The sequence below is a fragment of the Piliocolobus tephrosceles genome, chromosome 17, assembly GCF_002776525.5.
Source record: "Piliocolobus tephrosceles isolate RC106 chromosome 17, ASM277652v3, whole genome shotgun sequence".
Taxonomy (NCBI): Eukaryota; Metazoa; Chordata; class Mammalia; order Primates; family Cercopithecidae; genus Piliocolobus; species Piliocolobus tephrosceles.
Window position 1 is genome coordinate 820,415 of NC_045450.1, and position 21,945 is coordinate 842,359.

Sequence of the window (21,945 nt, forward strand, 5' to 3'; positions counted from 1 at the left end):
GGCACTCCCACGCCTAACACGCGGGCGGGCCAGGCCACGCGGCACTCACACGCCTAACACACACACACCAGCTCCCCCAAGACCCAAACTTGGGAGGGGACTGCGCTGGGAGCTCTGCAGGAAGCACCAGGTCCCTGGGGCATGCTGGGCGGTCCTGGGGATGTTGGGCATGCAGAGGGGCAGACCCTTACCCTTGGGGCACGCCCTTACCCCGGTGGTGACGTCTGGGGTGGGAAGGTTGCTGGGCCCTCCAGAGAAGCGGTTGTAGCGGGCACTCTTGCCCGAGCTCATGCTCTAGAGAGGCATCTAGGGTCCTTGGGCAGCATCTCCTGTGGGTGGAGCACAAATGAGGGGCTTGAGAGATGGAGCCCAGGCCCCTTTGAGCCAGCCGGGCCGCTGCAAGTATGCAGACCTGCTCTGGACCACCATGGGGCCGCCGCAGCCGCCTTCCACCACCAGCACCGGCTCAGGCAGGCCTCTGGGAGGCAAAGGCCCTTCACACCGATCCCAGGCATGCAGAGGCCCGGGCGGGCAGGCGGCTCTGCATCACCGGCCCTCAAGACTTAGCCCTTCTGAGCTCCTGAAGAGCCCATCCAGCTCTTCCTCAAGGTGGAGGGACCCCTGCCCGGCTCTCTCTACTACTCTGAGTCCTGAGTCACAGCCAGTCACCTCCAGGCTGAATGTCCCTGGGGCCAAGGCTGGGCCTTGGTGGGCAGGCCCAGGGTGTGGCCCATGTGGCAGGATCCAGTCACATAGGGACCAGCCAAGGCACAACAAATGTGTTTCCTGCCGTGGCAGGTGCGGTCAGGACCTAGCCAGCAGCAGGCTGCAGAGGGGGAGACACCGGCCACACCCCAGAGAAAGAACCTGCAGGGGAAGTCACCGGAGCCCAACTCCGCACAAACCACGCTGCACGGAAAAAACTGCAGGAGAGAGACGAGTCCACCCCTGGAACCTGCGCAGGTCACACACACTCCCAACCGCGCCACAGGGACTCAGGGGCTGGTGGAGGAGGGGGGCAGGGAGAAGGCACACAGGAATCACCCTCCCCAGAAGACAGGGGCTGATGGGCCTGGGGGAGACGTGGCCGCTCCGTGGGTGCTGGGAGTGCTCGTCAGACCCAGGGACAGCTGCAGGGGAGGTAGACATTAGAGGGAAAAGGAGACCCAGCCAACAGGTCACACCCAGGACAGAGCCCGGGGAAGGGGCTGTCTGTACCGGATGACGCCCACCCTCCCGCTGTGGGGCACCAGGCTCTGTCAGCAGGCACCCATCCTCCTGAGCAGGTCCCACTTTCAGGACCCGGGCAGCCTGGAAGCCAGGAGCCCAGCAGAGCGCGGCTGAGACAGCCCTGTCTCCTGCTGGCTGTGGATAGAGCCGCCGCCCATCGCGGCTTGAAGCTGAGGTCCCTGTGAGGAGCAAAGCCACACCCCCAGGACTCCCGTCCTGGGCCCACCCACACTGTCTACCTCGAGGCCCATGCACGGCACCGCGTGAGGACACACCACGGCTAGGCTCCCAAGGCAGGAGCCTTCAGAACAAGCTTGCCCTGGAGGCGGCACAGCAGCAGGGAGCCCACCCCTGCGGCCCTGCTCTCACCCTGCGGAAGCCAGGCTGCAGACCAAGGCCCCAGGGACCTGAAAAGAGCAGGAGAGTCCCAGTCCCAGGCCAAGAAAGTGGCAGAGCTGGTCTCTGCCCCCCACCCAGCGGGAGCACGGCTCAGGGAGCATCACTGAGTCCAGCTGGCGCCAGCACCTCCTCCATCAGTCCCTCCTGACCGGGCCCCTCTGGCAATGCCTGCCCTGCACGCGCCTTCAAGATGCCACTCATCTCACCCACCACCATGGCCGCAGTCTGGCCTGGGGCCCCCCAGCCCGGCCTACAGGTCTGCAGGGAGGGGCTGGCTCTCAAGCCCTTGGTTCCCTGCACTTGGGCTCCCAGACTGTCTACCACCCCTGCTGTCTCCTCTCCCCTTCTCTAGGCTGCCCAGGCCCACCTGTCCCTTCCAATGCCACCTGTAAGGCCACCCACCCTGGAGCCACTCAGCCTTCAGGACTCGGGCCTCAACCTGACATCTTAGCCCCTGCAGTTGGCAGTGCTGCGAGCCACCTAGCCCCACCTGGTCTGTGCGTCCCATGGTGTTGGGAGATGGGGCCTGGCCAAAGCCTCCCTTGGCCTCCCCCAGGTCCCACTGCGACTCGAGGGGCTCGGCCCTGTGTGTCCCAGACTGGGCTCTCAGGGGACTTCTCTTGTGGAAGAGGCAGGGGCTCCTGAGTGTGGGCAGTGCCACACACCTGCAGCCAGGCTCAGAGGAGTCAGCCCTGGGACAGAGGTGTGGTTGTGGTGTGTCTAGAATACTGTTCTGCCCTGGCACATGCCTATCCCATCTCCAGCAGCTCCTGGCAGGAAGGTCGGGGAGAGCTGGCCAGGGCTTGCCTTTTGCCATCATGCTTGGGGTGAAGATGTCCCAACTGGAGTAAGGTCCCGAGAGCCTGAACCGCAGGGCTCCACGATTCGGCTCGGGAGGTTCAGCCCTTTTGGGAGCCCCAGGTTGGCTCCTGCCCCATGCGAGCAGGGAGGGGATCACTGGGCAGCCGCTAGGAGACACTGACTTGCATTTTACAAACCCATCGGCTCCCTGCACTGCAAGCTTCCAGGACCCCAGGGTCAGCTGTGAGCCCTGCCAGTGATGCCTGCCTGGGGCCAGGTGGCCGGGACCGCAGCAGGCGCTCCCCCAGGATGGGTCGGGCTGGCCTCGGTGCCTGTTGCTCAGTCTGGAAGAGCAGGTGTCTGGCTTTCCCCTCACTCTGAAGTGAGGTCAACAGAAAGGCACACAGGGCAACGTGCAAATCAGCCACAAAGTCCCAGCTGGCCAATAGCAGCCAGGCCATGGGGACAACACCACAGGATCTGTGGGGTGCACAAGACCCCACCAAGAGCCAGCGGAGTGGGACAGAAGGAGGGGGGGGGCGAGGGAGGGGGGGGGGGGGGGGGGGGGGGAGGGGGATGCTCTGCACTGGATGCTGCTTCCCAGTTCACTTGGGTTCAGTGTTCAGCCCCAGCCAGGGACACGGAGGTGGGAGGGACCCCAGGGCTGGAGGCCAGGGAATGTTTGTGTCCCGCCCTAAGGCAGGATCCAACCCCTGCACCTCGGAATTGAGCAAGAGGCCCAAGGCCTCCCCTCAGCCCAGTCCCAGGGGCTGGGTTTTGCAATAACGGTTTCCCTAGTAGGGAGAGGAGCCCTCGGGCCACAGCTGGGGCGTGCAATAGCTTGGCACCCCTGTGGCTGGGAGGCTGTCCTGGGGGCGTGCCCTGTCCCCCAGAGGGAGGGTGCCTCTTTCCCACCCCACACTCATCAAGGCTGGGGCTGGCTGAGCAGGAAACTGTCAGCCAGATTGAGAACTCCCCTCCAGTGCTCAGGTCTCTCCACCCCCCCCCGTTCCCAGCGCTGGGGAAGTGGGGGGTGTTCCATAGCATTGGAGCCTCTTCCCAAACTGGGAGAAGCTACAGGGGCAGCTAGGGGCTGAGGAAAGGCTTTCCCCACCAGCCCCTCTGCCCCTCCTTCCACGTCCCCCCCCCACCGCCCACCTGAGCACCGCCCCCCCCGCCCCCACCGCCCGCCCCCGCACCGCCCGCCCCAGCCCCCCCCGCCCGCCCCGTCCACACCGCCCGTCCGAGTCCACACCGCCCGCCCCGTCCGCACTACCCATGCCCATGCTGGATGCTCCGGGGGATTCGATCTTTGAAAGAGAAAAGTCCTTGAGGAAGCGCAGCACCCACCCTGGGGAAGGCCAGTGCTGACCTTCAGGGACGAGGTGCATGGGTCGGCACTGTGCAGAGAAGGGTAGGATTGGCCCTGCACTGTCCCCTCCTCCCAGGGCCAACACAGGGCAGCCCCTCCCTGACCTCACCTGAAACTGGGATTCAGGCCCAGGGTCTTTGTCCACCCCACATCCACATAGCAGGGACTCCCGGGGCCCTGGGGGCACCCACTGAACAATAGGAAGCGGGTCTTCCTCAGCCCCTCTGCCTCCACCCCAGCCCCTCTTCAGCAAACCCCTCAGGAGCCCCTCCCCAGCCCCCACAAGCTGGGCTTAGAGGGCTCTGCTGGGGCATCGCCCTGGGGGCACGTGGGATGCGGACACCCACCCCTTTCCCTGCAGACACACTTGGAGGGGGTGTGGGTCAGGGGTCCCCGCCCACTTGGCAGCAGCCCAGGGGAGCCCTGCTGAGTGGGGGCGATGGGGGATTCCACATCCAGCTCCCTGCTGAGGCCAGGCCCAGCCTGAAAGCAGCTCCTCTAGCAACCCAGGGCAGGTGGGTATGGGGGTCCCCTGAATATGTGTGGAGCGAGCTGTGGGTGGGTGTGCCTGTGAGGCCTGCAACTGCCCTGGGAGGAGCCTGGGATGGCTCCAGGAGCCTTCGCCCCGCCTGCCACAGGGCTGTGTGTGGCCGGCTGGCTGGACTGTGGCCAGAGCTCCGAGCATGGCTGCTGGCATCACAGAGCCTGCCCAGGGCACCCACAGACTGCCCGCCCCAGCCCAGCCCCTGCCTCAGCCCCCCGGCCCAAGCCCAGGCCGCTAAATTCTATAGAAACAGGCCTGGTTGCCATAGCAAAGCCACACGCACTTCCGCTGCTGTTCCCTGACGTCCCTTAGAACGCTTTTTCCATCCCAAATAGGCAGGGTGTGACGTCGAAGGCCCCTGGGATGTCCCTGGCCTCTGCCTGCCTTGGTCCTCAGGATCCCCTCAGAACCCCAGCAGGCCCTGGTCCAAGGCCGGCTTGGGCCCCCTTCCCTCCTAGCACCGCGCCCCCCTCGCCTGTCCCTGCCCCCACATCCACAGCCCCAGCTCTGCAGAGGCCTCTGAACTCCTCCCCAGCTCTGCTCCTACTGCATCCACTCAGCCTCCAAGCCTGTCTTGTCCTGGCCAAGCCTCTCCAGTGTCCACAGCTCCCTCTGCTCCAGGGAGGGGGTCCCCCCAGCTTGACCAAGGTTTTACCCCAACTTCACAGTAAAGATTCCTTTTGCTGCCCCTCTGGCCCCTTGAGGGCTGGCGACATCTCTCAGTCCTTTTTTCCTGTATCTCATGGCTATTTATTGTGTGGGGACCTGGCCCAGTCAAGGGGAAGTCCAGAGGGCTTCCTGGAGGATGAGGCTGCTGGGATCCAGAGTGGGGAGAGCATCCTAGGGCACAGGAAGAGACCCCAGCTTCACGGCCCCGGGCTGGGGAGTGCCTTCCTGGCTCTCACCCAAGTCAAGTGGGCCTCAGACTCTCAGAAACAGGTCATGAGCTTTGCCCAAGAGCCAAGGGCAGCGGTGCGCACCGCCCCCCCCAACCCGAGCCCATGTCTCCCAGTCCTGCTCTGTGTTCTCATTTGCTTCCTGTGTGGCTCAGTCTCCTGGGCTCTCTCCTTCCTTCTGCTCTGCAGCAGCAGGGAGCTGACACAAACACTGGCCAGATCTGGGCCCGAAGAGGCAACAGGAACGTGAGGGCAAGGACCGTCCGACCCACTCAGCCACCCAGCGCCCTCATGCCAGCATGCCACCGCACTGCCACCTCCTTTCCCACACCGTCCCACGCCCCTCAGTCCTGGCCCTCTGCGTCACTGCCCCCCACTTCCCACCTGGGTGCTTCTGGGGTTGGGTCACCTCCATCCCGAGTTTCCAGGCAGCTGGCCTCCTCCAGCTGGGTGAGGGTGTCCAGGTCTGCACATAACCAGCCCCAGCCTCCAGTGCTCGCTTTCCCCTTTCACCTGCCCCACCTGGCTGCACCCTCCTCCTCCAGGGAGCAAGGCTGGGGACAGCGGGGGATCTGTAGAAGACTAAGAGCTTGGTGGGTCCCTCTCCACAGGTTCCTCCCGCATGAGCCACACAGAGGGCCTGGTGAAGTCCTCGGTGCCCACCCACCGAGAAGGCCGGACCGAGACACACACAGCCAACGGTTCTTGGCCCTCCCCACACGCCCTCCCTGATCCCGCAGGGCGTCGGTCCAGGAGATGCTGTGACACCATGGTCAAAGCGATGGGCACTGGGCTCAGACAGAGCTCGGTTCAAATTCCACTTCTGCCACTTCACAGCTATGTACCTGCCCTCCCGGCCTCCAGTTTCTCGAAAAATGTAGTAGAGCCGGACCCTCCTCTGGAAGGAGCCAAGAGAAGATGCACCTGTTAAGAGTGAAGGCGCCCCAGACAGTAGCTCCTCTGCTGAGCACACCATGGAGACTGAGGAAGGCGGAGAGGCCGGCCCAGGCTGTGCCGTGGTGACCAGAGTCCCATTCCTTCTGCTTCGTCCACGGCTGCCACATACCCAGAGCCCTGGCAGTGCCTGAGCCAGGCCCATGCCAAGCCGGGGAGCGGCTGCATCCCAGGGCCAGGCTGTCCATGCTTCCTGGCCAGGAGGCCCTTCAACCGCATCTTCCTCCTTTCCCCAAACTGCTCATTCCTTGTCCAAATAGCTGGCCGAGAGTCACACCAACCATGGGGTGCCAGGCCCTACGCGGGAGGGTGGGGACATGTGATGGCTGAACGCGAATCTGACCCGGGAGGAGCTGGGAACCTGGTGGGGGACACAGACAGACAGAGGGGCAGGAGCCCCACCAATCGCCACTCAATCTGCCAAAGGTACTTTTTGGTGGATGCCAAAGACCGTGAACTTTTCCATTCACTTCCAGAAATATTGTGACACTCAGCCCCAGTGGGCTACAGTGGAAGTCACTTCACTAGAGACCCTCAGGTGGGGACATCAGGTTGGGGTGCCGACTCCTGGCCCCTCCCCTCCCTCGACCAGGCTACCCATACCATTGCTCCCCATCAGGACACGGGGCCCGGGGCTTCCACAGAGAACTATGAATGCCCAGAGCAGTGAATTCAGGATATTCCCAACAGAGAGGCACAGGAAAGGGGACTAGGAAGGGAGAAGTCCAAAGAGAAGGAATGAGGAAAAGGGAGGCCCCTCACTTGGCGACGGCTAGGGGGCCTGTGTGTGCCCAGGAAGGGGTCAGAGGGGTGGTGAGAAAGGTGGGCAGACAGGCTGGGCGGCGTGAAATTCCTGAGCAAGCAAACAGCCCTCCATCCCCAAGAGCAGGGTGGGATCCAGCAGGCCCCTCTCCTGGATTCAGACTCAGCCCCAGCTGACCACTCACTCTGGCCTGGCTCAAGACAACCAACCATATCTTGACAGCTGGACCCCAGTGGGGACTAGGAGACCATGGCCTAGCCTCCCTCTCTCCTGCTTCCCCAGTGAACTCCGAAGTCTGTGGTCCACACACAGCTAGAAAGCTCTTTACCAGACCTAGATCGGACCCGCCTCTCCAGCGCTTCCTCAACCCCAACTCCTTTGAAAGCACAATAACCCCGCCCCCACCCCCGCCATGCACTCTGTGAACCTGGTCCGGCCTCATAGACTTCTCCTCTCCACTTGCCAGGGCTTGCTGGGGTGCGTCAGGCCCCTTCTCAACCCAGGCCTTTGTACATCGGGCTCCCTCTGCTTGGAACGCTCCTCCTGCGTGTCCAGGGACTGGCTGCTTCTTCATTAGGCCTTTGGCTAACGGTAGCGCCGCCCCCACCCCCGACCGGTACTCACTTTTTCAGCACCCTCTTTCTTTCTTCCACAGAACATACCGCCGCTCTCCATGATTTTTACTATCTCCTGTCAATCCCGCCACCCTGTCTGTCTAGATCGCGAATAAGGGGGAGTTGTCCCGCAGGAGACATTTGTTATCGCAATTGAGGAAGAGGGGGTGTTTACTGTTAGCGGCCAGGAGCCAGGCAGGCTGCTCCACATCCTACAATATACAGGGCAGCCCCTCGCAGCAAAGAGCGACCCGGACCGCGTGGTCGATAGTGTGGAGGTTCGGGAACCCTGCAGCAGACGCCGAGCACAGAAGAACTGGGACCGTGTTCTCCGCAGTCTCCCGGCGGCCAGAACAGTGCCTGGCCCCCGGGCGGCTCGGGGAATGCAGGAAAAAGGAATGAGTAAAGAACGCGCGAGAACACGACGGAGCAAGCGACGGACAACTGACAGGCGGACGGACAGCGACGCGGACCCCGACCCCGACCCCCACCCGGGCCCCCCCCCCCCCCCGCCCCCCCCCCCCCCCCCCCCCCCGGCCCGACCCCTCGCCTCGCCTCGACCTCTACGCGCCCGATCCCGCCCCACTGCGCAGCCCCGATGCGCGAGCTCCGGGCCGGGCGCGCCGCGGGGACACTCACCCGCCCGCGGCCGCCCGGGAGCCGCAGCACTGCCAGCCCGCTTCATGATGCCCCCTCGGCCGCCGGCCGGGAAAGGGACTGGACGAGCGAGCCGGAAGCGCTCGGCCGCTGCGCCCGCCGGGACTTGTAGTTCCCCACCTCTCGGGGCCCGGGCAGCTGCCTCACGCGCGGCATTTCCGAAACTACGACTTCCGGCGGCCTCGTGGTCGCGGGGCGGGATTGGCGGCTTCAGAATCACTCTATGTTGCAGATTGATGTCTGACTGGCTTTGCTCATCCGTCACTCACCGTTAGGCTTCACGGACTCTGCGTAAGGGAGGAGCTTCGTTTCTGGGTCCGAGAGACCGCCTCCAAAAGAAATGCCACGGTACGATTGGTGGAAACAACGCAGTAGGGAGCGGGCGTACCAGCAGCAAGGGAAGGCGGGCACTTCCGCCAGGATAGCCCAATGACAGAGGTGGGAAAGTTTCTATAAAAGCTCGAGCCTCGCGCGCATCCACTCTTTTGCGGGCGAGTGCGAAGCGGCAGAGTTGTTTTAATGCGTACGCCATGCGCTAAGATCCAGGGAAGACCTGGGCCACAAGCGTGGCTTTGAGGGCGGCCTGAAAGCTGCAGGCCGGCCTGGTCCCTGGGCGTCCAGCCTTGGCCTACGCTCCACTTTGTCCCTTAGTGTTTAAACATTTCTTCCTGAATCTCAGACCCTCAGCTACCTGCAGGTAAGACTGAGCCGGGCCTGGGTTCCCTATTCTCCAAGCCTGTGATGAATTGCTTTGACTTCTGACACCTCGTATGAAAACTGCACGTGCAGTCTGATTATTTTGCAAGACTGAGGCTTGGGGATGCTCACTCTTGACGGGGACGGGCTGAGAGTGGAAACAGGTGTTGCCCAAAACGAGGGAGTGGGGATTTACGTCTACATTTTGGCGCTTTCAGGTTTCGTTGCCAGCCGGCTGCAAATTTTGAACCTAAGTAAACCTCAATCCGGAGGGCCGAGCGGTAAGGTGGGCGTTGTGTCGATTGAAGTGCTTAGCAATAAAGCAAAGGTAGTGAGTTGATTCGGTTTTCTCTCAAGTGTCTTAATTTTCCTATTCTTCTGGCACCCCGGAGGTCTGGCTCATCCACAGGCAATTTTGGAAAAGTGTAGAGACGTGAAAACGGAACGGAAACTTGTTACCAGTGACTTTCCATCTCTTGGGATTGCCTTCGCCATTTCTGCCCGTAATTTTTTTTTTTTTTTTTTTTTTTTGAGACAGTTTCACTCTTGTTTCCCAGGCTGGAGAGCGATGGCACAACCTCCGCCTCAAGCAATTTTCCTGCCTGAGCCTCCCAAGTAACTGGGATGACAGGCGCCTACCACCACGCCCAATTAATTTTATATTTTTAGTAGAGATGGGGTTTCTCCGTGTTAGGTTGGTCTCAAACCCCTGATCTCAGGTCATCCGTCCGCCTCAGCCTCCCAAAGTGCTGGGATTGCAGGTGTGAGCCACCACACCCAGCCAAATACTGTTTTTCATGCCTTTGCCCCAGGGTGAGTCCAAAAAGGCCTTTGAGATCTGTGGAGGGAAGTTGACACCACCTAGGGTTCCCATGTTCCTCTCTAGGGAGGCAGCCATGGGCCATGGGGGAGTGATACCCACACACCTGCTGAGGGTTCTGGGCCCTGCTGAGTCTCTCAAACTCTAGCGTCTGCTCTAGAAGTGGGTTTTTTTCAATAGATGAGACAGACGCTCCAGAAAACACAACTTTATTCACTAGGACTGAAAACAGGCTTGCGATCAACAGGCCAAGTTAAGTGCAAGGTGGAGCGTGCTGGGAAATCACAGACCTCAGCTGTGGCCAGGCCGGGCTGGCAGTTGTTTTCTGGCGTTTCTGTGATTTCCCACGTTTTATCACAAGGCCACAGGCATCCTCCAAGGTCACTGAGGAAGACCCTATTGTTGTTTGAGCCAGAGCCTCCTAGAGGGTGGACTGGGAGCAGGTAGCTCCCAGGACACACAGATGCACGATGTGATTAGCAGTGAAGCCCTCTGTCCCAGGCGTGGGCAGGCGGCCTCCCTTACCTGCCTGAGCAGTGTGTGCAGGTGAAGACATGGCTTTTCTAGGGTTAGGCACTGTGTGGTGCCAGCCCCAGCCCTCCCTCACCTGGGTGTGCCCAGGAGGGGGCAGCAGAGCACCGTGGCAGTGTCTGTCCACATGCCGCGCCCCCTCCTGTGCAGAAGACTGCTTTTCCATGGTGGCCAGTGTGTGGGCCATGGGCTCTCAGAAGCCTGCTTGTTGGGACTGCTGCTGGGAGGAGGAAGGGGCAAGGCTTGACCTGGGGCTGCTGGAAACAGACACTGGTATTGACCACTGGGCAACAAAGTCAGAAGGGCCTGGAGACTGTCCAGCCTTCTGGGGGCTCGGCAGCTTCCTCCAGAGGACTGAGCTCAGCCAGGTTCACGGGCGGCAGCAGGAGGCCCCCTGACCCTCCCTCTTAATGTAATCGTGCAGCCGGAAGCGTGGCTCGCTGGGAGTCTTCATGGAGCGCTGCTTCAGCTCCCTGCGGAGTGGGGGTGACAAGGGGACACGATGGCCTGGACTCCAATAAGAGGGTTCAGGCCCTGTGCTGGGGGAGTCCTGGTGACTGGCAGGACTTACTTTGCTATGGCTGTGAAGGCCAAGTCCACGTTCAGGCCTGTCTTGGCGCTGGTCTCCATGAAGGGCAGCCCATATTCCTGTAAACAGCTGCTGCCAGCCAGGTGGTGGCCTGGCGGGGACAGCCCGGGCTCGTGGCCTCCAGGGGCAACCCCTCACCACCCCCCTGCCTTGACTCACCTTGGCCAGCTTCTCCCCGTCCTCCCTCTTCACCACACGCTCATGGGCAGAGTCCACCTGGCCCAGGCACAGGGTCTTGGTGACAGCTGGCCCATGGTTGGCCCCTGCCCCCTCACCTGCCCTGCCCTGTGACCCAGGTGAGGACATCCGGGCCTCCCACCTTGTTCCCCAGCAGCATGAGCGCCACGTCGTGCTGGGCGTACTCATGGATCTCAGCCAGCCAGGCCTGTGGGAGGCAGTAGACCAGGCTGGGGCTCCCTCCATGGCTTGCCCCATGCCCCAGAACTTTGGCCCTCCAGGTCACACTGTACAGGGCACCTGTGTTTATTTCATCTTTTTTTTGAGACAGGGTCTCCCCCTGTTGTCCAGGCTGGAGTGCGATGACGCAATCTCCATCTCCTGGGTTCACGCTGTTCTCCTCAGGTTCAGAGAACCTTGGGAGGGTTCAGCCTCCCGGGTAGCTGGGATTACAGGGTACGCGCCACCATACCCAACTAATTTTTAATTTTAAGTCTCCAACTCCTGACCTCATGATCCGCCCACCTCGGCCTCCCAAGGTGGTGGGATTACACGTGTGAGCCACCATGCCAGGCCCATTTTATTTTTTTGAGACAGTTTTGCTCCAGGCTGGAGTGCCGTGGCGCAGTCTTGACTCACTGCAACCTCAGCCTCCTGAGGAGCTGGGATTACAGGTGTGTGTCACCACACCAGGCTGATTTTTGTATTGTTAGTAGAGATGGGGTTTCACCATGTTCGCCAGGCTGGTCTCAAACACCTGACCTCGGGTGAGCCACCATGCCTGGCCAGGATACCTGTCTTTAGAAGTGATAACCCCCTGTGTACCACATAGGGAAGCCCACCTTACAGGTCCCTTAACACAAAGGGTCCTGCTAAGGGAGCTGGAATGGCACTCAGGTCCACTTGGGCCACCTCCAGCCCAGAAGGCTGGCATTTCCCTCCCCCTACTCTCAGTGGGGTCCTTTGGAACCCTGATGCCATCTACCAGAAGGAGGTTGGGGTGGGTCAGGCCTTATCAGGACCCTTTCACCCCACCAGGAAGGCCACTGACCTGGATGTTGTCAAAGGAGGCCTTGTTGGTCACATCGTAGAGCAGCAGCAGAGCTGGGGACAGGGCAGTCAGGACATCCACCATCACCTGCACCCTCAGGTGCTCAGACCCGCCCCCCCCAACCAGCCCGGGTACCCAGGGGCTCACCATGAGCGTCACGGTAGTAGGCATGGGTAACACTGCGGAACCGCTCCTGACCAGCTGTGTCCCACATCTGCAGCGAACAGGCACTGGTCAGACTGTCCAGCCCCTCCCTGGCATCCCCTGTCCCCCAACTTGCCCTCTGCCCGTCACCTTACCTGCAGCTTCACCTTCACGCCATCCACGTCCAGAACTTTATTCTGAAACGACAGAACCAGGCGGCTCTGGCAAGGGCCCGGCCCAGCCTGTATCCCCACTAGCCTCACTACCACCCCTCAGAGTCCCATGGCTCTCCTCCCCACCCAGCTTCATGTCCCCTAAGACCTCCCAGCTCCGGGGTCCAGCCCAGCCCCTGCAGGGTTCCCTTAAACCAATATGGCCTCACCCACACCTGCAAGTGCAGGCCTCTCCCCACAGCTCTTGTGCTGACTTATTTGAACTCATGACCCCACCAGGCCTCTTACTGTCTCGGTTTTCCCATCTGCAAATGGGTGCCAGTCACATGGCTGCTGCAGTAACTAACGGGCTGCAACGCCTCAGCCTCCCCATTAGCTCTTTTTGCTAATTTGAAAGACTCCCAGGATGGCTTGAACCCAGAACTTGGAGGCTGCAGTCCACCATGATCACCGCTGCACTCCAGCGTGGGCGACAGAGACCCTGTCTCAAAAGAATAAAAAATTACAAGCCTCTTCTTGCTGGGATTGTCAGGGCTGGGCCTGGGCCTGTCGGACCCAAGGCAGTAACCACAGATCCCAGAACTGCCTGGCAGCGTCCCGGGCCGGGCCCTCCCAGTTAAGGCCTAGATGTAAGGCAGGGAGTGGTCTCGCCCCAGTCCATCTGCCAGGGTGGGGGCGGGGGGCTTCAGCCGCAGCCTGAGGTCCGGGCCAGCTGGAACGCATGCCACCTCCCTCAGCCTGAGCTCCTGCTGTCAGAGTGCTTCTGGGTCTCCCGGGAACCAGGCAGGGCCATCTGCTGGGCTGGGGAGGACACCGCCTTCCCTGGCACCCTGAACAAGAGTGCGAACCAAATGGCCTCACCTCTTACCACCCACCCGAGAGCCAAGAGGGAGGTGGGGAAGTGGGGACCAGACAGGACTGGCCTGCCCCCCTCGGGCACTTCAGTTCTCTCTCCATCCCAGAGGACTTGAGGGGAACTGGAACCCCCAGACTGGAGGGCCCTTTTCCTGTCCCTGGGACAGCCCTCCCTCCATCCTCCCTCTAACTGGCTCTAATTAAAGGGTGAGAAAAATGCAAACTTAAGATTTGCTGAGAACACGGCAACACCTCAGCACGAGGAATTCGGGCTGGTGGTGGAGGGGGTGGCCTCCTCACCCAAGGGCAGGGTCCTCTCCCCTAGGCAAACCCTGGAAACACCCTCACTCAGGCTTTGCAGGGAGCACGTGCTCCTAGGGCCCGGCAAGGCCTCTGTACCGAGGCAGCACTGTTGGCCCCAAGTGGACATGCCCCTTGACTTCCTCTGACCCACCACCCTGTGGGCAGCAGCGTCCACCTCCCCCAAGGCACAGGATATGGTCCCTGGGTAATGCCAACCCCTGGCACAGGGCAACTAACTCTGCTTGTCGGGTGCAGCCACCAGCCCAGGTGTTGGGAGGTTGAGGCGGGCAGCTTGGTGGCTGAGGCATTCCACCTGGGGTCCAGGCTGCTTGAGCCTGTCAGTACCACAGGGATCACAGAGAACTTGGTGCTCAGGGGTACCAGCAGGACGTGGGGTGATGTGGGGCCGGGCCGGGGCCTCCACTCACCCGGAAGTCAATGCCTACGGTGGAGATGAACGTCCCCGCCAGGAAAGCACCGTCCTTGAATCGCACCAGCAGACAGGTCTTCCCCACGCCTGAGTCCCCCACCAGCATGACCTAGGACAAGCAGGAGGGTCAGGGGGAGTCCTGTCTGCCCTGAGCTGACCTGGTCAGAGGGGTTGCAGGCTCAGCGGAGCCAGGGACCCCGATGGGCTGGACACCCAGCCTCTACCTCTGAAAGGCTCGGGCCGCTCTGTCCTTCTGCACAGTGGCCATCTCAGTAGGGAACAAGGGCAGCCACCTCCATCCCAGACCCTCCCTAACGTCCATACCCCCCAACAGTGGACAGCAGGCTTCATCTGGGAGGGGAGCAGATGGGGTGGCAGCTAGGGACCTCCTAAGAGACTCCCCCATCAAGGCTCAAGAGGAATTTGCCCCATTAGGGTCAGGTCTCGACCTGAGGAGAGACCTGGACCAAGTCTGAGGATGGGAGGGGGGGTGCAGGTAGGGGGCAGTCAGGCCTTCTCCCCAAAACCTGTGCCACCAAACCTAAAGATGGTCCTCCCAGCCCCCTGCCAAGTCCACACAGCCTCTGCCTTGGTCTGGGGTCCCAGGGTTCCCCATCCATCTGGCAAACCTCTTCCCCCAGCGCAAAAAAAAGAAAAGGCCCACAGCCCCTGGGTTGAGGGAGGGCAGCATATGGGAAATGGTAAGACCCCGGGCGGGGCACTGATGGTTGCGGGACCCCTTGTGCCGCCATGCCGGCTGGGGGTGGGGGACAGGCCCCGCCAGCTGTTGGATTCCCCAGACCTGGGATGGACAGCTGTGTGTGTTCACGATGCACCGGGCAAGCCCCACGGGGTGCCTCCCGCGTCGGCTCCGCGCCCTGGGACCGCGGGCCCTGCACCCCCTCTCTGACCCCCAACCCTTGGCTCAGACCGGGTGCCACCTGCTGCGCTGGACTGGGAGGCGGGTGTCTGGCTCACCTTGAAAGCGACGTCGTAGAAGTCGCCACCGCTGCCAAGCAAGGGCCGGCCGGGCTGCAAGGGCCCGTTGGGCGGCGCGTCGGGGCCGGGACGCGCAGTCCCGGAGCGCGCCGGTCGGGGCCCGTTGGCGGCGGGCAGCGTGGAGGCAGCGGGGTTGTTGGCCCCCTTGCTCTTGGGGGTCTTCTTCCTGGACATGGCGGGCGGGCGCTCAGTGTGCTCCCGCTGCAGCCACCGTGCCCCGGGCCGTCCCGCTCCCTGCGCCCGCCGAGCCCGACCCGGACCCGAACCCTTCCCCCGGTGGAGGCGGCGGCGGCATCATCATCCCGGGCGCCCGGCTTGCGCCCCGCCCCCGCCGTTCCACGGGCGCACAGCCACTCAAGCCCTGCCTCCTGCCGCCGCCGCCGCCAATGCCGTGCGCAGGGCGGGGACATGCAAATACACCCCCGCTCGGGGCGGGTCAGGAGGCCCGGGCCCCGCCCCGCCCCCGACCATGACCCATGCCTGGGGCTGCCTCGGGGTCTGGAGCCAGCTGTGAGGTGGCAGGCCTGAGCCAGGCAGGGGTCACCCCAGGATCCTGAATCCCTTCTGCTGGCTGCACACCACTCCAGCTCGGTGACCCCCAAACTGGACTGGCAGACCTGGGAGGAGGGGGTGTCCTGAGATGTGGGTGCTGGGGCAGAGGGCCCGCATGGATGGGCACCGCGGGCTTCTATTCCCTTAGCTCCAGATGCCTGGCGCTGGGCCCGCTGCCCTTCACTGCTCCGTCCCCTCCAGGGCAGGCGGGTCCCGGAAGCTCCAACCCTCGCTTGGCAAACACGCCCGGCTACTGGGACAAGCACCCTGGACTCGGGTGACAGCTGGTCACCGGGAGCACACAGGGGGCGTGGCGATCTCCCCGGCAGCTTCTGCCTGCTGCGCACGCCTGGGGATCCGTGGGAAAGAGGAAGTCGCTGTCGCAGCCAGCCCCTGGCCCCCTGAGGGTCCCCTCCCATGGGACTCTACCCTCATGGTCTGAAAGGTGGAAGGCAGAGGCCCCTGTGCAGGCTGTGTGCCTGGCCCCTTGCCCTTCCCCTCCAGGTTCGGACCTTCAGGTGGCCAGGGCTGATTCTCCAAACCCTAAGCTGGTCCCGGGCAGACCCATCTCCGCAGCTTGGGCTGACTGGAGCTCTGTCAGCCCCTCTCACAGAGAAGATGGGACTGCAGTGGTCAGAGCTGGGGCACAATGGTGCAGAGGGGTGGTGTCCTTGGCATGCGGGGGCTTCTTGGTGCTTCTCTGGGAGCTGGAGAGATGACCCGGTTGTCCCCGGAAACGTGACAGCTGTCACCAGGACCTTGGGCCTTTCAGAGGCCTGCTTCCTCCCAGCTGGCAGTGCCCAGAGCCCAAACAATCAACTGCCTCTTGGGTCAGAGGCCTGAGAAAACACAGATGGAGGGACAGTGCCCAGCAGAGTAATTCCTTGAGAGGGCCTGGCAGAGGCCGTGGAACACCGCTACACACGCTGTTGCGTGCCAAGCACATGACCTCTTCAAAGTTATCCTGCAAGGTGGGTGCTGCCCCAAGTGTCCAGATGGGGAAACTGAGGCTCAGAAAGGCAAGGACGGCTGTCCAAGGTCAGCAGGCTAGGAAGGGCAGAGCTAGGATTTGCTCCTGGGAACTCCAGCTCCAGAGAACATAAACCATCCCAAGGCTGAGATCCTTGTATACTCAATCCCCAAGGACCTGGCAGAGCTGGGGGGCAAATCCGGAAGCCCTCTCAGAACCCGCCAGGCCTCCCTTCCTTGTCTCACTCCTCTGGCCCCCCAGCTCTTCCAGACCAACCCCCAGTGTGTGTGCACTGGGCCTGGGCAGAGGCATTTGGCTTCTGCAGCTGCAGCCCTGGGGACTCCAAGTGTCCACCCCCTCCAAGGCCTCCTTCAGGATGGCTGGCCTAGGGTCTGAGCTGGGAGCCTCAGCAGCTGCTGTGCACTGGCCCCAGGGTCCTGGGCAGTGGACTCCCAGTCCAGTGGAGTCCCTCCTGCCAGCTGCTGCTCAGGTATCCCCAGGGTGCAGGCAGCAGCAGGAGGAGCTGGGTGCAAGTAGGGCATCCTGCAGGGGGAGGAGTGTGGATGGGGCCCCCAGGAAGAGAAGGAGGCAGGCGCTCCGGAGAAAGTGGGAGGCCAGGCGGGGAGGGGAGCCTTGACTGAGCAGAGGAAACGGGCTTGCGCTGGCAACCTTTAAAATTAGGAGAGTTTACGTAAAAATCCAAGTCTGTGGTTTCTCTTGAAAATGGGGAGTTCTGGGTGCCTGCATCACAGACCCCTCTCTTGGCTTCCAGCAGGCCTCGTAATCTTTGATCATTATGTCTCTTAGTTGCTGTGTTTGCCGTCTGTTTCACCCTCTGGAGTGTAAGGTTTCTGGGCACAGGAAGCAGCTTGTCTTGGTCACTGCTGTCCCCAGCAGCCAGCTCTGGGCCTCCATAAGTAGTTGTTAAATTGGTGAAAGAGGCCAGGTGCGGTGGCTCACGCCTGTAATCCCAGCACTTTGGGAGGCTGAGCAGGCAGATCACTTGAGGCCAGGAGTTTGAGACCAGCCTGGCCAACATGGTGAAACCCCGTCTCTACCAAAAATACAAAAATTAGCCGGGCATGGTGGCACATGCCTATAATCCCAGCTACTTGGGAGGCTGAGGCAGGAGAATCACTTGAACCCAGGAGGAGGAAGTTGCAGTGAGCTGAGATTGTGCTGTTGCATTCCAACCTGGGCGACAGAGTGAGACTCTGAAAAAAAAAAAAAAAATAGACAAGAAAAAGAAAAAGAAATGTGATGTAGAAACACAGGCCTCATTTCAGGAGGATATGCCTTGCTAACAAAGATTTAAGACAATGTGATCAGTAGTGAGGGCAGGGCTTTTGGAGGAGGGAGGGTTTGCACTGGGCTTTGAGCATTGAGCTAGGGTCTGACATAAGAGACAGAAAGTCGCCAGGTGGAGGGAGTGAATATGTATAGGCTGAGAGCACTAGCAGGTGGGCACTTTGTGCTGAGGTGGCCGAAGTGTAGTCCAGTTCCTTGGAGGAAATGGGAGGTAATCAAGCTGGTAAGGTAGGACGAGGTCAGCTGGGAAGGGAAATCTGAGTGTTATTCCTAGGAGCTTGGAAATTGTACAGCAGGAAGTAAGGAGATGTGCATGGCTTATGAGCAGAACAACAGAGGATACTGCGCATTGCACTCGAGCCTGGCCAACGGAATGAGACGCCATCTAAAAAAAAAAAAAAAAAAACTAGAACAGGCGGCCAGCAAGCGCAAGGCAGGGGCCAGCGAGGGCAAGCCGGGGACCAGCATGGTGGGAAAGGTCAGCAGGGATGCCTTGGGATGTCCAGTTTCTTGGCATCTTCAGACCTGGAGAAGAGAGGAGTCCTGTAGGCCAGGGCAGGTCCCTGAGACAGGGCCCGAGGTTGAGATGGGCCTTGGGAGCTGGGGGTGGAGAGTGAGGTCTGTGTTCCCCTGGGGGAGTGCTACAGCCTTCAACCCTTCTGGTGCAGAGCTGACTCTGCCAGGGACGGGAAGATCTCCATAGGTTCCTATCCTCGAGGGAGGGAGCACCCTGGGTCTCCTTGGGGCCTTGCTCTGGGACTTTCGCTCCTGTTACCCTCTGACGGCCCGGCCCCCTGGCACTCTCATCTGTGCCCTCTAACTCCTGGCAGTGCCTTCTGACTGTTCTGGGTGTCTGGAGGGATGTGTGCTGTGAGCCCCCAGCCACAACGACCCCTGAGACCCATGGACCAGGACAGTCTGTCTCTGGCTCCCATTTTCCAGCATGTTCCCTACACTCTGCCCCAGAGTGGGGCCCTCAGGCTGGCCCTTTTGTGCCGGGAGAGGGGCTGCAGGTACGAGTGAGGCCTCCTCAGGCTTCCAGGCTCTGCCAGGAGCCCCACCCTCCAGGGAGCCTGCCCTGGCTCCTCCTGCCCCACTTCTGGCTCCCTGGATGTTCACCAGCCCTTCCCCAGCGGCTGCATGGCATCTGTACCAGTCTGTGAGCCTCCTGAGGACAGGGCCCTGTCCTGCCTACTCCTGTTCCCGCCGGACACTGGAGGCAGAGCTCTGTGGCTGAGCAGCAGAGAGCTGGGCTGGACTTCAAGGGGCTCTTAGCAAGCCAGGGAGTGGCAAAGCCCCCACTGACTGTGCCCCCAGGGCACCTCCCAAGACCATCCTCTGGAGCTCAGCAGTCTGTGCCCTCTGCGGGGTCCGCAGCTTGCTGTGTGCCCCTGGGCATGTCGCATTCCCTGTCTGGGCCTGCTCCCCTCTCCATGATATGAGGGGGCAGGAGGAGCCGATCTCTGAGGTCCTTTCCAGCTCAAACACCTTATGTTCTGCCAAATTCGCGTGAACGTTGCCATGGAGACGTCGGAGGAACTGCGGCAGCACTGAATGCGACTTCCACCCGAGAGAGGAGCACTGAGTCACCCCAGCACGTGGGTGATGTCACAGGTAAGCTCTCCCTGGTGTCCAGGCATGCAGCAACCTGGTGTCCTCCTAAGAGGTCACCCCCCTTCAGCCTGCTCACATGGTGGCCCTGAGGCCCTGCCAGGCGGGTCGTGAAAAGCCTGTGTCTATCCCTGCCCGAATGGGGACCCTTTGTTGCCTGCAGATGTGACCACAGTGACTCAGGTGCTCCCAGACGGGAAGGCGGCAGAGGTGATCTGCCACACAGAGATGAGCTAACGGGGGAGTCATGTGCGCCTCTGTGGCTGTCAGAGCGGTATCCTCACTCCTTCGGAGCCAGTCGCCTGCTCTCAGCAGTGCTGGCTTCCTGCCCCTGAGCTGAGTAAGGGCGTCCGCTTAGCCATTGGAGGAGTCAGCATCAGGGCTCCTGGCTGCAGGCTCTCCTGGCAGCCTCAGAGTGACACACATGGCCTCATGGCAGGTGCGGGGATCCCTGTCGATGAACAAAACAGACCCCTACATAACCATGATAATCACTGACTACCCCGGACTGCACCAAGTGCTTTCCTTGCAATGTTTCTATTGTCTTTTTTTTTTTTTTTTTGAGACGGCGTCTTGCTCTGTCACTCAGGCTGGAGTGCAATGGCGTGATCTCAATCTCGACTTTCCACAGTCTCCGCTTCCCGGGTTCAAGCAATTCTCCTGCCTCAGCCTCCTGAGTAGCTAGGATTACAGGTACCTGCCACCATGCCCGGCTAATTTCTGTATTTTAGTAGAGACAGGGTTTCACTATATTGGCCAGGCTGGTCTTTTTTTTTTTTTTTTTTAGACAGACTCGCTGTGTCACCCAGGCTGGAGTGCAATGGCATGATCTCAGGTCACTGCAAGCTCCGCCTCCTGGGTTTACGCCATTCTCCTGCCTCAGCCTCCTGAGTAGCTGGGACTACAGGCGCCCGCCACCTCGCCCGGCTAGTTTTTTTGTATTTTTCAGTAGAGACGGGGTTTCACCATGTTAGCCAGGATGGTCTCGATCTTCTGACCTCGTGATCCGCCCGTCTCAGCCTCCCAAAGTGCTGGGATTACAGGCTTGAGCCACCACGCCTGGCCAAGCCAGGCTGGTCTTGAACTGCTAACCTCAGGTGATCCACTGGCCTCGGCCTCCCAAAATGCTGGTATTACAGGCACCCACTACCACACCTGGCTAAGTTTTTTTTTTTTTTTTTTTTTTTAGACGGAGTCTGACTCTTACCCAGGCTGAGTGCAGTGGTGCGATCTCGGCTCACTGCAAGCTCCGCCTCCTGGGTTCAGGCCATTCTCCTGCCTCAGCCTCCCGAGTAGCTGGGACTACAGGTGCCTGCCACCACGCCTGGCTAGTTGTGTGTGTGTGTGTATTTTAGTAGAGACAGGGTTTCACCATGTTAACCAGGATGGTCCAAATCTTGTGACCTCATGACTGCCCACCTCAGCCTCCCAAAGTGCTGGGATTATAGGCGTGAGCCACCGCACCTGGCCACGCCCGGCTAATTTTTGTATTTTAGAGACAGGGTTTCACCATGTTGGCCAGGCTGGTCTTGAACTCCTAACCTTAGGTAATCCACCTGCCTTGGCTTCCCAAAGTGCTGGGATTACAGGCGTGAGCCACCGCCCCGGCCTTTTTTTTTTTTTTTTTGAAATAGAGTCTTACTCTGTTACCCAGACTGGAGTGCAGTGGTGCAGTTCTGACTCACTGTAGCCTTGAACTCTTGGGTTCAAGCAATCTTCCCACTTCCGTCTCCCAGCTATGTTTTAGTTTTTTGTAGAGATGGGGGACTCACTATTGTCCAGGCTGGTCTTGAACTCCTGGGCTCAAGTGATCCTCCCGTCTCAGCCTCTCAAGATGTTGGGATTACTGGCGTCAGCCACCGTGCCCAGCCTTGTTTTCTAAGAGTCTAAATTAAATCACAATTACCTGATTCTTCCACATTTGATAGAACTTGTCCACAAAAAGATCTGGATTAAGTGTCTTTTCCTGACATAGCTTTTGATACGTTTTCAATGTGTTCTTTTGTTGCTGGTCTATTTGGGTTTTTATTTTTTTCTAGAATTGGTTTTTACAGTTTGTAACATATAATCATCCCATATAGATTTCAAAAATGTAGGCAAACAATTGCACATAATTTTCTTTTCTTTTTTTTTTTTTTGAGACGGAGTCTCGCTCTGTCGCCCAGGCGCCCAAGCTCCGCCTCTCGGGTTTATGCCATTCTCCTGCCTCAGCCTCCCGAGTAGCTGGGACTACAGGCGCCCGCCACCTCGCCTGGCTAGTTTTTTGTATTTTTTAGTAAACAGGGTTTCACCTTGTTAGACAGGATGGTCTCGATCTCCTGACCTCATGATCTGCCCATCTCGGCCTCCGAAAGTGCTGGGATTACAGGCTTGAGCCACCGCGCCCAGCCAATTTTCTTTTTTTTTTGAGGTGGAGTCTCGCTCTGTTGCCCAGGCTGGAGTGCAGGGGCGAGATCTCAGCTCACTGCAAGCTCTGCCTCCCGGGTTCACGCCATTCTCCTGCCCT

The 21,945-nt window shown here is 60.5% G+C and overlaps 2 protein-coding genes, 1 long non-coding RNA gene and 1 other non-coding gene across 9 annotated transcripts in view; 2 read left to right on the forward strand and 2 right to left on the reverse strand.

The window, feature by feature from the left end:
* The window catches only part of TRAF7 (TNF receptor associated factor 7), a 21,066-nt gene extending 12,703 nt beyond the window's left edge, over positions 1-8,363 (reverse strand). For 2 of the 5 annotated variants that reach the window (XM_023189133.2, XM_023189134.2), the window contains exons 1-2: positions 8,213-8,363; positions 211-329 (exon numbers count right to left, since the gene is read on the reverse strand). In XM_023189133.2, the coding sequence (XP_023044901.1) occupies positions 211-291 (81 nt within the window). In that variant the 5' untranslated portion in view covers positions 292-329; positions 8,213-8,363. Of the gene's footprint in view, positions 1-191; positions 330-8,212 lie in introns of those variants that run through there. The other 3 variants (XM_023189137.3, XM_023189135.2, XM_023189136.3) reach the window with 3 other exon arrangements.
* Positions 8,364-8,712: 349 nt separating this feature from the next.
* On the forward strand, positions 8,713-9,266 carry LOC111524151. The gene is made up of 2 exons (XR_002725704.1): positions 8,713-8,927; positions 9,145-9,266. It is a non-coding gene; the product is annotated as an uncharacterized LOC111524151 (long non-coding RNA).
* Positions 8,964-9,046, forward strand: LOC111524176. Its single transcript, XR_002725716.1, has one exon. It is a non-coding gene; the product is annotated as a small nucleolar RNA SNORD60 (small nucleolar RNA).
* A 673-nt stretch (positions 9,267-9,939) lies between the features above and the next one.
* On the reverse strand, positions 9,940-15,320 carry RAB26 (RAB26, member RAS oncogene family). 2 transcript variants are annotated; one of them, XM_023189230.2, is made up of 9 exons: positions 14,978-15,320; positions 13,998-14,108; positions 12,394-12,435; positions 12,242-12,308; positions 12,095-12,147; positions 11,186-11,251; positions 11,026-11,082; positions 10,849-10,925; positions 9,940-10,750 (listed from the first exon to the last, which is right to left on the reverse strand). In XM_023189230.2, the coding sequence occupies exons 1-9, from the start codon at positions 15,170-15,172 to the stop codon at positions 10,648-10,650; spliced, it is 771 nt and encodes a 256-aa protein (XP_023044998.2). In that variant the 5' UTR covers positions 15,173-15,320; the 3' UTR covers positions 9,940-10,647. The 2 variants fall into 2 exon arrangements, with proteins under 2 accessions (XP_023044998.2, XP_023044997.2); XM_023189229.2 differs by having other exon boundaries at positions 10,849-11,082.
* Positions 15,321-21,945: the final 6,625 nt, after the last annotated feature.